The 14,690-nt window shown below is 42.0% G+C and overlaps 1 protein-coding gene across 1 annotated transcript; it reads left to right on the top strand.

Annotated features, from left to right (window-relative positions):
* Positions 1–9,647: 9,647 nt before the first annotated feature.
* atf4b (activating transcription factor 4b) lies at positions 9,648–13,090 on the top strand. The gene is made up of 3 exons (XM_080722959.1): positions 9,648–9,799; positions 10,599–11,069; positions 11,523–13,090. The coding sequence occupies exons 2-3, from the start codon at positions 10,703–10,705 to the stop codon at positions 12,572–12,574; spliced, it is 1,419 nt and encodes a 472-aa protein (XP_080579085.1). The 5' UTR covers positions 9,648–9,799; positions 10,599–10,702; the 3' UTR covers positions 12,575–13,090.
* The last annotated feature ends 1,600 nt before the right edge of the window (positions 13,091–14,690 follow it).

The raw sequence follows: 14,690 nt of genomic DNA, 5'->3' as shown, positions 1-14,690 counted from the left end.
ATTGCCTCATTTGCAATTTAAAGTACCAAAGGAAAAACATCTAGGTGATATTAATAAAAAGGGAAGACAAAGGTACAGTACATTGCAAAACAGGGGGTTTCCCCCGAAAATATATGTTTTAATTGTTTAATCCCAGTGGGACAGAATCACCATTGCAGATTATTTTATAGTGGAAGTGGATGGGGAAAAAAGATTGTTCATAGCCTCATTACAGCTATATAAAGTACCAAAAAAAACACATCTATGTGATATTAATAAAAAGGGAAGAAAAAAGTACAGTAGTTACATAGCAAAACAGTAGTTTTCCCCCGAAAATATATGTTTTAATTAGTTTAATCCTCTGGATCAGAGAGAGGAGAGTAATAGAAAGAGAAAGCGCAGTGCATCTTGGGTAGGAAAATGACAACCAGATTATAGTTCTACTCACATAATAGGCTGGCTTTCGTAATTCTGCCCATTTAAAATATATGTACCCAATCATAACTCTTAGTTACATTGATAAGGTCCACCATGTGAACTAGTCTGTTGAAGCTTATTCATTATAATGAGCGATCACCTCGCGCGGCCGTACTGCACGCACGCCGTGTCGCGCAGAGCGGACCATTGTTGAAAGCCTAAAGCAACATTCTCCACTGCACAAACTCCACCCCCGATAGCAAAAAGTGAATGATTTTTTCTGGTTGGCCAGTCAGGGAGTCTCAGGGACCAATCAGAAGGCTGACAAACGGTGAATTAGAGAAATGAAAACATCAGTGTTAAAAAATATTTTTATTTACTGCTTTCTATCGTTTTAGATGTTTTAGTATTTTGATTTCAGTGGGTGGGGGCATGCAAACAAGTGGCTAAATATGTCTTTTTAGACACAATAAGCCGGCAATTTCTTTGTTACTATTTACACCATCCCATATAAGTCACATATGCTCACATGCCCCCAACCTGGGGGCATGCATGCAAATCACAATCGTTAAAATCACTAAAACGATATAAGTAAATGAAAACATTTTAACACTCATCTTTTCTTTTCTCCAATGACTATCTAAAATATGAACCATTTGTTGTAAAAAAACAAAGTTGTCCTTTAAATTGATAGCCTACCCTGTACGGAAAGTGAATGGACCGGGTCTTTTCACACTTTCAGAGATAGATTAACCCTGGATTTTACTGTGTATTACCCAGAACAACTGCAAACAATCATCTTTGTCATAACTGGCCCCACAGCCACCCGTACCCCCTAGGACAAAACTTCTGGAGAAGTCCTTTCCTACTGGCTCCTGTGACCTCCCTTCCTCCACCCCAACAGAGTCTGTCTATGAAGACATAGATGCCCTACTGGTAAGGGGTGAAAAGTTAATATCTCACCCAAATATTCATATATAGAGAAGAGTAAAATATTGAACCTGTGATGTGAAGATAAAGTTGATATGGGAATTTCTCTCTTGATTCTAAGGTTGTTTTGTGGTTGCAATGTGGATTTTGAGTCAAAATAATTCCATTATGTGTTCCGTTACAAATAATGCCAATACTTTTTTCTTACCTTCAGAGTGATCCTATTGAAAGAAGCCAGTCATTGACTGACACCAGGAAGCCTACACCTCTTCCCAGGTCCAAATCATGTCCTCGTGCTCTTTGTCCCCCTCCCACTCCCAGTCCACCTATAAACAAGCGGCTGTCTTCCTATGGTTCTGCAATAACTGTTAATGGAAGCCACAATAACAACTCGAGAACAACTGTACAAACTTTGGAGGTAGGAAATGTTAGTGAAATGAAAGACAGTGAGTTAAATGCTCCAATCAATATAACAGGTCCATTATTTGTAAAGAATATAGGGCCTACATAATCGTACAAAATAATTGCTGACATGAAAGTCCAAGCACTTAAGCAGTAAGCAACGCTTATAGCTTGCACATTTTCAAAGCCACAATTAAGTATTTCTGAAATGTTGAGTTACTTTTCATGTTGCTATTAAATCTTTTAATTTGGCATAACATTGTTTAAATATTTTAATCTTGAAATTGATTAACCGTATTATGTAGGAGTAGCTGAAGAATCTATTTAATTTGTTTATTTGTTGTCCAGATTACAAATACGTGTATAGATGGTGAGAGAGCGAGAACACCACCACCTCCACGACCCCCTCCCCCCTCCAGCTACCTTGCCTCCTCAGAGTATAAGAGAGGACTAAAACCTCAGGTATGTCATCATTATACTGCATTTTCACTGTAAATTGTAAATAAATGGTAATTGGTGCATTTATATAGCGCCTTTATCCAAGGCACTTTACAGAGATTTTGCATTAAATTCACCCATTCATACACCAATGGCAGAGGAAGCCTTGCACCAACCTTGAGCAGGTTGGTGCCACGCATGGTTTCCTGGAGCAACTAGGGGTTCAGATTCTTGCTCAAGGACTCTTCGACACTAGCTCTGGGGGAGCCCGGGATCGAACTGGGAACCCTCCGTGTTCTCTACCTATGAGCCACTGCTGCCCTCTGTACAAGACTGCACAACAGGCCATACGCTCGATAGACCATATTCACCTGGCGGCCATGTTTGAAATTTGCATTGAAAACTGTACCTACATAGGAGACAATTCATTGTCTTAATGGCAAGTGGCCGCTGTGTGAATATGGTCAATTGATAGTGCCCACTGCTCCTAATATAGTTGGAGGGTGGGTGAAAGGGGAGGGACCATCATTTCTGTTATTATAATAACTGTCAATCACCTGTTCCAACTGTTCCATCCAGACCATCTATCTCAATGGAACTCTTGAAAGCAGGATTCCTGGTGTAATGGCATTTCATGTAATATATTGTGATAAATATTGCATATCTTATACATTTTACTAACTTTATTGGTTGCACATATACATCAAGCCGCCCCACTCTAAGGAAACATGAGATAGGCCCCCGACCCATGGGCCACATGACTCAGGAACGTTATGGTTTCCAAGGCTACACTGACAACTTTATTGGATTTACTGTGCTTTGCTACTAGTAATTTCTAATAATACAGAGGAAGGCCCCTAGACTGTCTGGGGAGAATTTGAGTGGGGGAGGTTTCAACACTGGTTCTGCAAAATTGCTCCACCGGTGTGGCTCACTGGACAAACAATAGTTCAGGTTTACATACAGTACGCAGTCAATACAGACAGTAGCAGTCATTGTGGGCAGTGAAGTGCTTGTAGGCAATATAATAGACTATTGTGGGTAGTGAAGTGCTATAGACTCTAGTGTGTTGTACTGGGAAACTAACTAAGTGTGCGATGTGTACAGTCTGCAATTGTACGTGTGAAGCATCAGCACTGATTAGAGCTTTCCTGGTGTAAAAATAACATAAAAATATATGAATTAGGCGTTTGTCTAGACAATACACAATAGCATGCCTCGAATGAGTCAGTCCTGTTTGAGTTGGAAGCTTTCCCTCTAGGCCACTGAAATACCAGTGAATGGAGAATCCCCATTGGTAATCTCTGTTTTTGAAAAGGTGCCAAGGTAATGTCAGTATCATGGAAGATTAGGCTTGCTAGTCTATCTATACCCCACCCTTTGGAATTACTACTTACTTACTGTATGACAAAAGTAATTCAAGGGAAGCCTTCATTTGTGTCTGTAAATAGATGTATAAATAGATACAAGGAAGTGTTCCACTCTGGTGAACAGTTGTGATGGCTTACGTAAATTCCTTTTAACTGTCACTGACTATACAGATGTTTAGGTGATAACTAGGAGGGTTGGTTCTTGTTGAAATGGTGAGGTGAGCGAATACAAAGAGGGAAATCACAGTTAAACCGAAACTTGAAAATGACACAACACTTTCATATATGGGCCTTGACGGACTTGGCACGCGAAACGGCAAGGATACAAGGGTGTGCAGTGCCGACGTCAAGTCGTTAGGCCAACCGAATGGAAAATGATTGTCCTGAATTTTATTCCAATATTGTTTAGTATTTTGTATGTATTACAGCTGAATTGAGTACAATGGACCACAATGGAAACTAGGGTCATAACTCCCTATACCCAACTCAAAAAACGAACCTAAAAGAGTTCCTGTCCTGAGTTTTATTACAATATGTTCAGTATTTGTATTACGTCATGTATTACTGATGAATTTGAGTACAATGGACCACAATGGAAACAAACCCCCTGTGGCTTTTTTTAATCATTTTAGCATAACCTTTGACTGCACTACCTGTGCTGTTAGCAATCATCACATACAGTATGACTTGACATGGTGACAGACAGGGCTCAATGCCTGTCCAGCTGCCTGATGGCTTGGCTGAGGCTGTGGCTTGGCAGTTGGCACGGCCCCTTTAGTCTGTTCATTTGGCATTTGATGCTGTTATATTTCTCTAAAAAATAAGTTTTGAGACAGACTAATCTAATGAGCAGAGCATTATATCAGGATGTAATCATGAATTATTTGTCTCTTGTCCGCAACAGTACGTCAGTGCAGGAGAAAACGGAGCACCACAGCGGCCTCAACAGCCACCACCACCACAGTTCACCCCTCCACCTCCACCACGACCCAATCGGCCCAGCAAGAGGCCAGCTGTATTGTATTCCTCCGGCACCTATGACACCCAGGCCCTGTACACTGAGATAGAGTATCCCCCGTACCTGGAGGTGTTACCAGATGAAAATGAGTATCCCCCGTACCTGGAAGTGTTACCAGATGAGAACGATGATAAGGTGAGAGAGAGAGACACACGCACGCACGCACGCACACACTCGGGTGCACGCGCACACACACTCGGGTGCACTGATAGGCTTATAGAAGTAGGCTGATATGGAATCCTGCATGCTCACATTAGTGCACTTGTAGCAGAGTAGCCCTGCTGAAGACCAGAAACCTAATCACTCTCTTGACCAAGAGGGGTTCCCCCTGTGGGAAGCCCGGGCTCAAATCCAGGTGGTTCCAATGGGGGCTTGGATTGGATTTCAAGGCAGGAGGAGGTCAAAGCTGGGTGAAGCATATCTGCCTGTCATGATCTCTCCCTTGGAAAAGGGTTCTGGTTGAAACCCCCCCTCTGGGATTAACTGGCACTTAACCACCACAAAAAAAAAGAAAAAGAAAAACTAAAAATTACTAATAAACAAGCTCACAAATGCATCGCGAGCACATGGATCTGCTATTTTAGAAAAATGCTTTTGAAATGTTTCGAATTAAACATTTTACCTATAATAACTTGCACATAATTGGGAAGCCAGGATTAGTGGTTAATAAAGTGTAATTTAATCTAATTTAAGATCATACCATCAAACAGTACGCACAAGCAGTACATGGGAGTGGGAAGGCCAACACTAGCCCGGACCCCACCACAAACTGGACCACACTACCGCAATGGTGACCTTCCTGTACAACAGGAGGAGGTATGGTCGTAATGTAACCAAGGACATTTAATTATACTTTATTGATTGGCTTCACTTTGCGCTCTTTCCTTTTACCAGCGAACAATGCTCTGATCTTTGATGCACAATACTTTTTGATTTCGTTTTTATAATACTATTTTTCTTATCTTGCTGGAACACAGATCATTCCAATTATTTCACATACAATCTGTGAGAAACTAACCAAAACTAACCCTAACCCTGCAAAAAAAGTAGGATCTCTGTTAGTTAAATGTGAGATTACAAAGAAACCACTGTAAACACATTGACTGAAGCTACGCTGATTCAACACCCATTTCTGACAATAAAAACCTCTTCTTCTCAGAACATCGACAATCTGTTGAGATGGCTGAAGACAATGGCATGTAAGTACGGTATAACATGTTTTATGGTGCTACTGTGTTTGGCTTTGTGTTGGATTTTGCTTTGGGTTGTGCTGGTGGCCTTGGTGCCCCAAAACAGAACCATTGTGTGCATTGCAATGCATATAACTCCATCTCTTTTTGTATTCTTGTAGACTCGAATAACATGGCTCCATCACTGTATGGCCTCAATATAGAAGATGAAACTAGGTAAGAGCTGACTGTCCAGAGAACAAATGTAACCTGTATAGGTATATTGGGCACAAATGTAACTCCATATTTCAACTTTAAGTGCACAATGCTTCTTCCTGTCGCTTGAGGTGGTGAGAGATGGAACACAAGGTACATGGTGCACAGGAAAGAACGATATGTGGTTAGCGAAGTTTCACAGTTTAGTAGGCTATGTTGCAATATTCAGCATGTACACACTTTTAGATGACATATGGGGCAAAAGGCCACAGCGAGGCCTCTTGCTATGAGGAACTGAAACAGTAAACTTTATGCTCTGTAACAACAGGAATCGCTGCAGATGAACAAGAACTATTGCATTATGACAGGGAGTATCAGCTCATCAAAATGTGACGTGTTGTGAGCTTGTAGATCTGCCTGCTATCTTTGCCATTTCTGCTTAAATTGTTTTAAAGTGAAAGTGGTCATGTTTGTATGTAGGTTTTATAAATATTGAATTGGACAAACAAGTTTCCCACCTGACAGCGAGGATATATTGTCCTCTACTGTGCTGATGCAGGAATCATGATGCAGCAGAAGCTTTTGGCGTGTCGGGGATTGGAACTATAAGTGTTTCATGACACAGAAGTGATTTGTGATTTATTAAAGACAAACGTTAATAATACTCAAGCTTTATAACCAAGGGGGGTCAACAGTTGGTTACATCTATGTGTTCTACAATTTTCTAAGCTTTAATAATGAAAGCAGCTTCTGGAACCTAATCTGACCACAATGTGTCAGGGTATATACACAAAGGTGTAAAAACCACACAGACTAACTTTCCAGCTGCAAATTCAGATGTGTTTACATTAGTGGCATGCATGTACTAAAAGAGACTTGGCTGGGTAACAGAGGTATGATTGAGATGTTTAATGTAGCACATTTAATTACAGCTGTGTCCCTCCTCCACCAAATAGAGTAATGTCATCCACAATGCCATCCACATTGACATTACTCTATTAACTCTCTTCTCATTACATCAGACCCATTATCTTTATTTTCTTCTGTTTAAAATGTCTTTCTCCTGAATGTGTTGAAAATGTGTTGACATTATCTTAACATTAAGTGAAAGAAACAGATGGAACTAATGACATTTTACAGGGTGGAATGTAATTACTTGCCACACAATAAATGTGACACTTTAAAGCATATCTAGCCATGCACACTCATTGTAGAAATAAACCTATGACATGTCTAGGATGGCCAATGTTTTCATACATGCTTTCTTTTTATCAGACTAGTCCCACTATTAATTTGGATACTTGGAAAGCAAGCCGGGAGAGCCCACAAACATCCACCACATTAAAAAGAGTATAAATGTTGTTCCACCTGGGTCCAATCAGCATAAAGGTCACCACATGATGTATGTGAAATTAACTTGGAACCAGAAACATGCAGAATTCACAATCTCATCAAACGATCATTAAGGTTTAATACGATATATCATATAATACAGATATGCTTAGTGGGAACACAGTCCCCAAGGACAGCTGCCCGGCTGCCTTGAGCCAGCCTTTCACCTTGGATGCTCCTGTGTACTCACAGAAAGCTGTTAATCAGGCCTCATGAGCCCGTCCAGATGTAGACTTAAAAGGTTGTACCATAACTTTCCTTTCAGGCTTTTAGGCTACTTCATTAGGCACATGTATGTAGCTACTAGCTACATAACTTATCTTGACCTCAGTATGAACCAGGCTGGGAATTTCCTCTTTTTAGGGGCAAGGCCACTTTGGTCTTATAAATGTTTTGAGGGCACAAAGGCCAAATGCCAGGACAGCAAGGCCTTCAAATAAAATAATAATTAAGTCCACTGAAATAATTATTTGAATTGAAGGGTTAAGAATGAATTTGGCAAATGTGTAGTATAACTATCAAATACATAAATGATTGGTATTTAGAAATGACTAATATTTGTACAAACCCCTGAAATGTAGTTCAAAGGTTCATACTCGGTTCACGTCCTGTTCTACAGAAGCAGGATGTAGTATGAGACGTGCACATGCTGTATGGGCAGAGGGTTGTTAAATTAAAGGAAAGAGACAGAGGAGAAAATTATGAAATAAGACTCTGGTCCAAATATTTTACAATATGTATTTCATGAATGAAAGTACATGTGTGTGTTTCATTGGGGTGGGATTGAGGGGGAGATGCAAACTTGTGTTGCCACTATAACACATGTTCTCTTTTTCAGAGACAGAATGCTGAGACCAAGTATTGTGCATGCTATATGCTGTGTATATAATATTACAGTGTATTGTTGATTGTTTGATCAGAAATGTATTCCTGACTCCAAATGTTGTCACATTAGCTTTTTGTCAAAAGACATGTATCATACCATGACATTTAGGTGTTTATTTTTGACAATGGGCCAACAGCAAGCCTCAGTTAGTTGTGCTGTGAGCTTGTAGATCTGCTATCTAAATATCTCTGGCTTAACCACGAGTGCAGTTTCATAGAACCTTCCCTCAACCTGTTCTACCATTGTCTATACAGGGAATTCAATCAGAGAGCCATGAACATGAAGAAAGCTCTACGTCTCTACAACCTCCTCCTGATTCAACGTAACAGCACCCTGCGAGGCCACATCTCCGAACTCAACGGCATCTCCGACAATGTGGACAAGGTGCAGAAGAAGAGCAAGACCATGGGAATTGCTGGGGGCGCAACTGGCGCCGTGGGCGGTGTCGCGGCCGTGGTGGGCATCGCCCTGGCTCCCATGACCATGGGGGTTTCTCTGGTTGCCACGGCTGTGGGTGCTGGCATGGTGGCTTCAGCGGGGGGAATGGGCACCAAAGCAGTTATTGCCCGCAAGAAGTGTGTGGACAGGAAGAAGCTGGAAAACATAGTGCAGAACTACAGGACTTGTGCTGCTGAAGTGGAGTTTTGTGTGGCGTTTATCCATTCTGGGATGGATGAATTGAGGAGGCATGACCTGTCCAGGTTACAAAGGGCAGGAGCTCAGCCTGAGGCATTGAGAATGGCAGAACTCTCACAGACAATGTACAGTACAACTCACATAGGAGGCATGTCATCTGAGCGGCTGCTTCAGAGCTTTGCTAAAGAAATTGACTTGTACTTTACGGAAAACGATGGTCAGAGGCTGAAGAAGTCTGCAGAGAACAAGTTTATGAGCAGAGTTCGCTTGCTGGCTCAAGATCTGCAGAGTGTGCTGGATGAACTGAACGAAATGTGGAAGAAATTCAGTATAGTCTAGGAGTTGATCTCTCTCTGTTCATTCATGGGAAAGAAAAATATGACAAATTATTACACAAAATTTGACACAAATCTTGAACTGTTTTGTATAGTTTTAAAGTATATCCAATGTTATTTATCAATTATTTCGTTTTTTGTTAATAAATAGGTCTATACTTCAGTTCAGACTTTTGCTGTGGATTTCTTTTGTTTGTAGGATTTATTTTATCAGTGAACACATTTGAACCAAGATCAAACGCATGGGGGGGAAATGCTTTCATAAGCTTACAAAAACATTGTTGCACAACCACATCCTAATTTCTCGTGTCACGATGATGCTGCAATAAAACGCAGACGCCGTGACTACTTTTGCAGGGAATGCAAACATTAGCGGAGTGATACGCCGGCGCAGAGGTTGCGGAAGGACACGCGTGAGCTCTATAATTACAACGCAGCAGGCTCAGCGCCATTTTCCATCCCGAGGATTTTACACACGGAGTGTCTGTATTAAAGAGCCGGGCTATTTTAGACCGAAATGGCAGTGTGAACGTGTGCCGCGTCCCAGCCGCAGCCAACCAAACAGTGCATCCAACCAGTGCACTGAGTCACTTACTCTTTATCAAAATGACGTGAGTACTAATTTTACCGTTTATTTTCCATAACATCCATATGGCCTAGCTGCGCGAGCCTGCATCCATCATCAGGGCGACACTGAAGAACCTGCGAATGTCGAGTTCCCAAAGTCACCTTTTCATTAAACTATTCATTTCTAAGTGTTTATGAAGTTGATTGTGGGTGTATGACGTTGTTGTATTGGGTAGGTTTAATAGGCGAATAGAAATTGTTTAATGTTAGGGTAGTTAAATGTTATGGTAGTCTAATCTAATGACATTCAACATGAACACGAGGTGTGTCATTGTCACCCTCGACAAAGAGAGGCTATGTATTTGTGTCATTTTTTACTATCTCAGTAGAAAGTATAAGTAGGTGCCAACGTGGCAGTTAGAAAATGGTTCGCTTCCACATTTTGTCAAAATGGCGGCTTCGTGTAGGCGGGTTTTGAGAATAGAAATACTACCATAGTTGACAGTTGTTGTTATGAGGAGAGGAGAGTAGAGGAGGGGGCCGGAGTGGGACTTTCCCCCAGCCCAGTTGCCACGGAAACAGACAGACATTGACGTAAGAGTCACAAGACTAGAGGCGGGGCTTGTGAACATTGTGTAAAGCAGGTGTAATGCAGTGATGGGGGCAGTGTTGTGCTCATGCAAACATCAGTGCCAGCTTTTTTTTAGGGGGGCAATAACACCTGTAATAACAACTGTAATAACACCTGTTATTACACAAATCACAAATTGTATTAAAATCTGTAAAACTGTGTTACACCCCTACAAGATGAATCATATCCTCTGTACTGCTTTTCCCATACAGGTCCTTTGTGGAAACCCTGAAATCTGCTGTAGGCGACAGCATAAAAGAATCCGACACGTTCCCTGTGTTGTCACACTCCCCGTTTGTGACCAACAACAGCCACTATGACCATGATGATGACAAACTCACAGTTTGGCCTGGACGACATGGAGGCCCTACTTTGGGGACCTTCCTCTCCCATGGCTGACCCCATGGGCTCCCTCCTTCTCCACCCTGAACAGGAAGAGCAACGCCCAGGAGGTGGAGCCTCTGCTTCAGAGGGGGGCGATTCGCCCGATTCCTCCCTCTCCTCCGCGTTGACCTCTTCTTCCTCATCTCCTCCTCCCTTCTACTCCCCTTCTCCCTCACCGCCGACCCCACTCCTTCACGGGGACAAGGCGGGACCTGAGTCAGACATGCTGTCCTTCCCATGGCTGGCCCATCCTGACCAGCTGGGGCGCTCCCAGGCCGGCACGGATGATAATGGCAAAGGTGATAACCATGAAGAATGGACTAACTTACTTTTGCATAGATAAGAAAATACTTGACAATCAGAAATCAGTCTTAAGGCCCATTCCCACTGGGCCAGATAACAGATAAAAAAATCTCTTTCTCCAGATATTTTTCCATTCAAGTGGATGGTAGATACAGATAAATCTTTTTTTATCTGTCACAGATATTTGCTTTATCTGTGACCGATATTTTCTTTTATCTGTATCTACCATCCACTTGAATGGAAAAAGATTTTTTTTAATTGGTTATCTGGCCCAGTGGGAATGGGCCTTCTTTACACTTAGTAATATCAATACCCTAATGAAACCACACACAGGTTAGCTTTACAATCAACACTAAAGCACATATTAGCACTTAATTGCCAACAAGTATCATGCAAGTAACAGCCACCATAATTTGAAACTTGACTGATCTTATTGCTTCCATCCGCAGAGGCTGCCTTTTGTGACCTAGACTGGATGACAGAGAGGATGGACCTGAGTGAGTTTGACCTGGACACACTCATTGGTCCCTGCAGTCCACATGAAGATTCCCCCAGCTCTCCAGAAGGCCTCCTTGACTCCCTCGACTGTTCCATGGACCTCGACTCCCTGCCCCTCCCTGCTCTCACAGCTGCTACTCCTGCAGACCTTGCCACACCCTCTGCCCTAATTCCTCAGACCCCTTCCATTGAAACGACTCCTGCTTGTCTCTCTGTCCTCTCAACAGTTGACTCTGTGTCCCTTATGGATGGACAGGAAGATTCCTCCCCTCCTCTGTGTGTCCCAGAGCCCCAGGAGGAGCTGGAAATAAAATCTGAACCTGTATCCCCTGCTCCTTCCTCCTCAACATCTCCCTCCCCTGTCCACTCGCCTCCCTCCCCCACATACACTCTAGACCTGGGGAGTGAGGTAGACATCTCGGAGAGCGAGGTAAAGCCTGTCGTCGCCACCCTAGTCCCCCAGGTCCCCAGAATCGTCCTGTCACTGTCCCCCACCCGAATTGTCCTTGTGCTAGCCCCTAAAAGTGAGACTGGCATCTCTACCACCACCATGACCACCACTGTGACCACTGCAACGCACGTTGTCAGCTGCTCTCCCCCAGCCACCGGCCCAACGAGATCCCATAGAAGCAGGCCCTACCCCGACCCCAAATCCAGACTAAGTCCACCCTCTCCCAGCACCCCAAGTGTCAGAGTCAAGTGCCCGAGGGGTGCATCAACAGCAGCAGCAACGGAAATGAGAGAAGAAAGGGTGGCTTCGAGGCCTGTTAAGGAAAAGAAATTAAAAAAGATGGAGCAAAATAAGACGGCAGCCACTAGATACCGGCAGAAGAAGAGGGCGGAGCATGACATGCTGAGTATAGAGTACGGAGAATTGGAGAAGAAGAATATTGAACTAACCGAGAAGGCTGAATCCATGGCCAGGGAAATACAGTACCTCAAAGAGCTGATGGATGAGGTTCGAGTGACAAGGATAAAGAAAGGTCTGGCCGCTGACCTCTAGTGGTCAGTTCAGAGAACAAGAGGTGAGACTGTTGGACATGTTGGGTTGGGTAGGGTGGTACCAAAAATGTGTGGAATGATGAAAAAGAGGGCTGAAATGGTGCTCAGCAAAATAATTATACAATAGGATTCAGTGTGTATTCTTATATTGTGATGCATGTTTGAGATGCCGAAAACCCAGCAAAGTTATTTGACCATGCCCGACTCTCTTCCTCCTTAAGATATTTATACTGTATGGGTATTTTAGAAATATTGCTGTTTTTGTGTACTTGTTTAGAGTCGTTTTTCCGTATGAAAACCTACAAGTATTTTCCACTCAGTATCTGTACTTGTATAGTACTGTATGTATCCGTTTATTACAACCTTGGACCTTGGTAACTTTGTATTTAATTAATGTAGATTGTACATTAATAGTAGATTGTCTTGTACATTTTGAAAATGTACTTGTGTATTTAGTATGATATCTTGTCATCATTAATGTCTTTATCTCTAATAAAGCTTAAATCTTAAACTCAGATTACTTCTTGTCAGTCATTATTATGATGGGGAAAATTGGGTAATAGATGAGTTGCTGCACACTTGTAGCTCAAATATTACTGGGACTCAATAAACGTTTTGGCAAATAAGATGCTTTTGTCAGGGTTAACTGGTGTGGTAGTAGCAGCAGCATAATTATAGGGGTGTGGTGATGGGAATATGTTACTGTAAGTAAAAATCTGTTTTTCTGCTTGGTATATTGTATTATTATGCACTATCAATATTGTGGAATGTGGTCATTGAACCCGGTTGAACCAGTTTCTATTGTTTTCAGCCACTTGTGCAATGTGCATACAGCTAGTGTTCACTGTCCACATACTGTAAATACATAAGATTGTTCCCTTCTCAATTTGTCCTAATCTAGGACTATTTAGAATGTGTAGGTAGTTTGGCCCACATTGGGAATTCAGTTATGGCTCAAAGTGGAACTGAGTTTTTTGACCTTTCACGTTTTGGACATTAATCACTTTAAACCTGGCATCCCTGTTTTCAGCATGTCATTGACCATACATTTTAAAAAATGTGAAAAGTATCAAAAAAGAGCTTTAAGTGGTTAATTTACTGAGAATGCAGCACAGTTTCGCCCACAGAACGGCTCCGGATCTCCAGTCCCGTGATGCATTACAATGAAACTGTTGAACTAATGTGTGGTTTCTGTGGAGACTCTTTTAGAGGGTAAACTAGGTGAGGGTAATAGGGCCAGCCTGACCAGCCTCATGCTGCAGACACACGAGTGCTGCATCAAATGATTGTCATGTGGAACTACACACACCACTTCCTATCCAAACTCTGGCCATTTTAGGACAGAAAACGGCAGCGTACGCTATACGTGCCATTTCTTTTTTTGCGCCAGTGGTTCATTTCATTCTGACAGTAAGGAAATTGCCTGTTTGTGAGATGAAATGCACATGTATATATCAGGACAGGAAGAGAATGGGATTGCAAGAAAGAGAGAGAGTGCTGACAACATAGGCATCACTAGATGTCAAAAGCAACTCTGTGCTTTAAAAGCATGATTATAGCCCTAAAGGTACACACTGTTATTGGCTCATTCTTTTGACCAAGACGACTTTGGCCAAATCTACTTGTGGATGTGGGCCAAAACAGGAATGCTGCAGAGCTACTTAAAATGGAAAGACATTATTATTGCTCTTTGAAATGACCCTGATCCTCTAAGGGTAACACATTTGGAACTGCTCAGTAAGCTTTGTTGTGTAGAATATTTTATTTCTTACTTTTCTACTCTAAATATGTTAATAAAATGTGAGAACAAAGAACAATATATTGTTCGTATTTTGGCAAAGGCCCTGTTTTTTTATATTGTCATGTAAGTCATGTAACTTAATAGCTGGTTACTTTTTCAAACTCTTTAATGTATACAAATGTCCTTGCCCAATTGTTGGATGGTAGAATTTTTTTTTCTTTTTTACCACCTAAGCTGTTCAGATTCACTCTGAGACGGTTTCAGAACAATTTAGTAAAATGATCCATCTGTGGTCAGCTTAGATAAGAGCCAGCATTACTAAAATGTGTGCATGCATCTCTAGGATTACAAATGTAAGGGTTAAGTGAGCATATAG

The sequence above is a fragment of the Nannobrachium achirus genome, assembly GCF_963921795.1.
Source record: "Nannobrachium achirus genome assembly, chromosome: 4".
Classification (NCBI taxonomy): Eukaryota; Metazoa; Chordata; class Actinopteri; order Myctophiformes; family Myctophidae; genus Nannobrachium; species Nannobrachium achirus.
The sequence above is the reverse complement of the archived record's forward strand: the minus strand, read 5'-3'. Positions and strand labels throughout refer to the sequence as shown.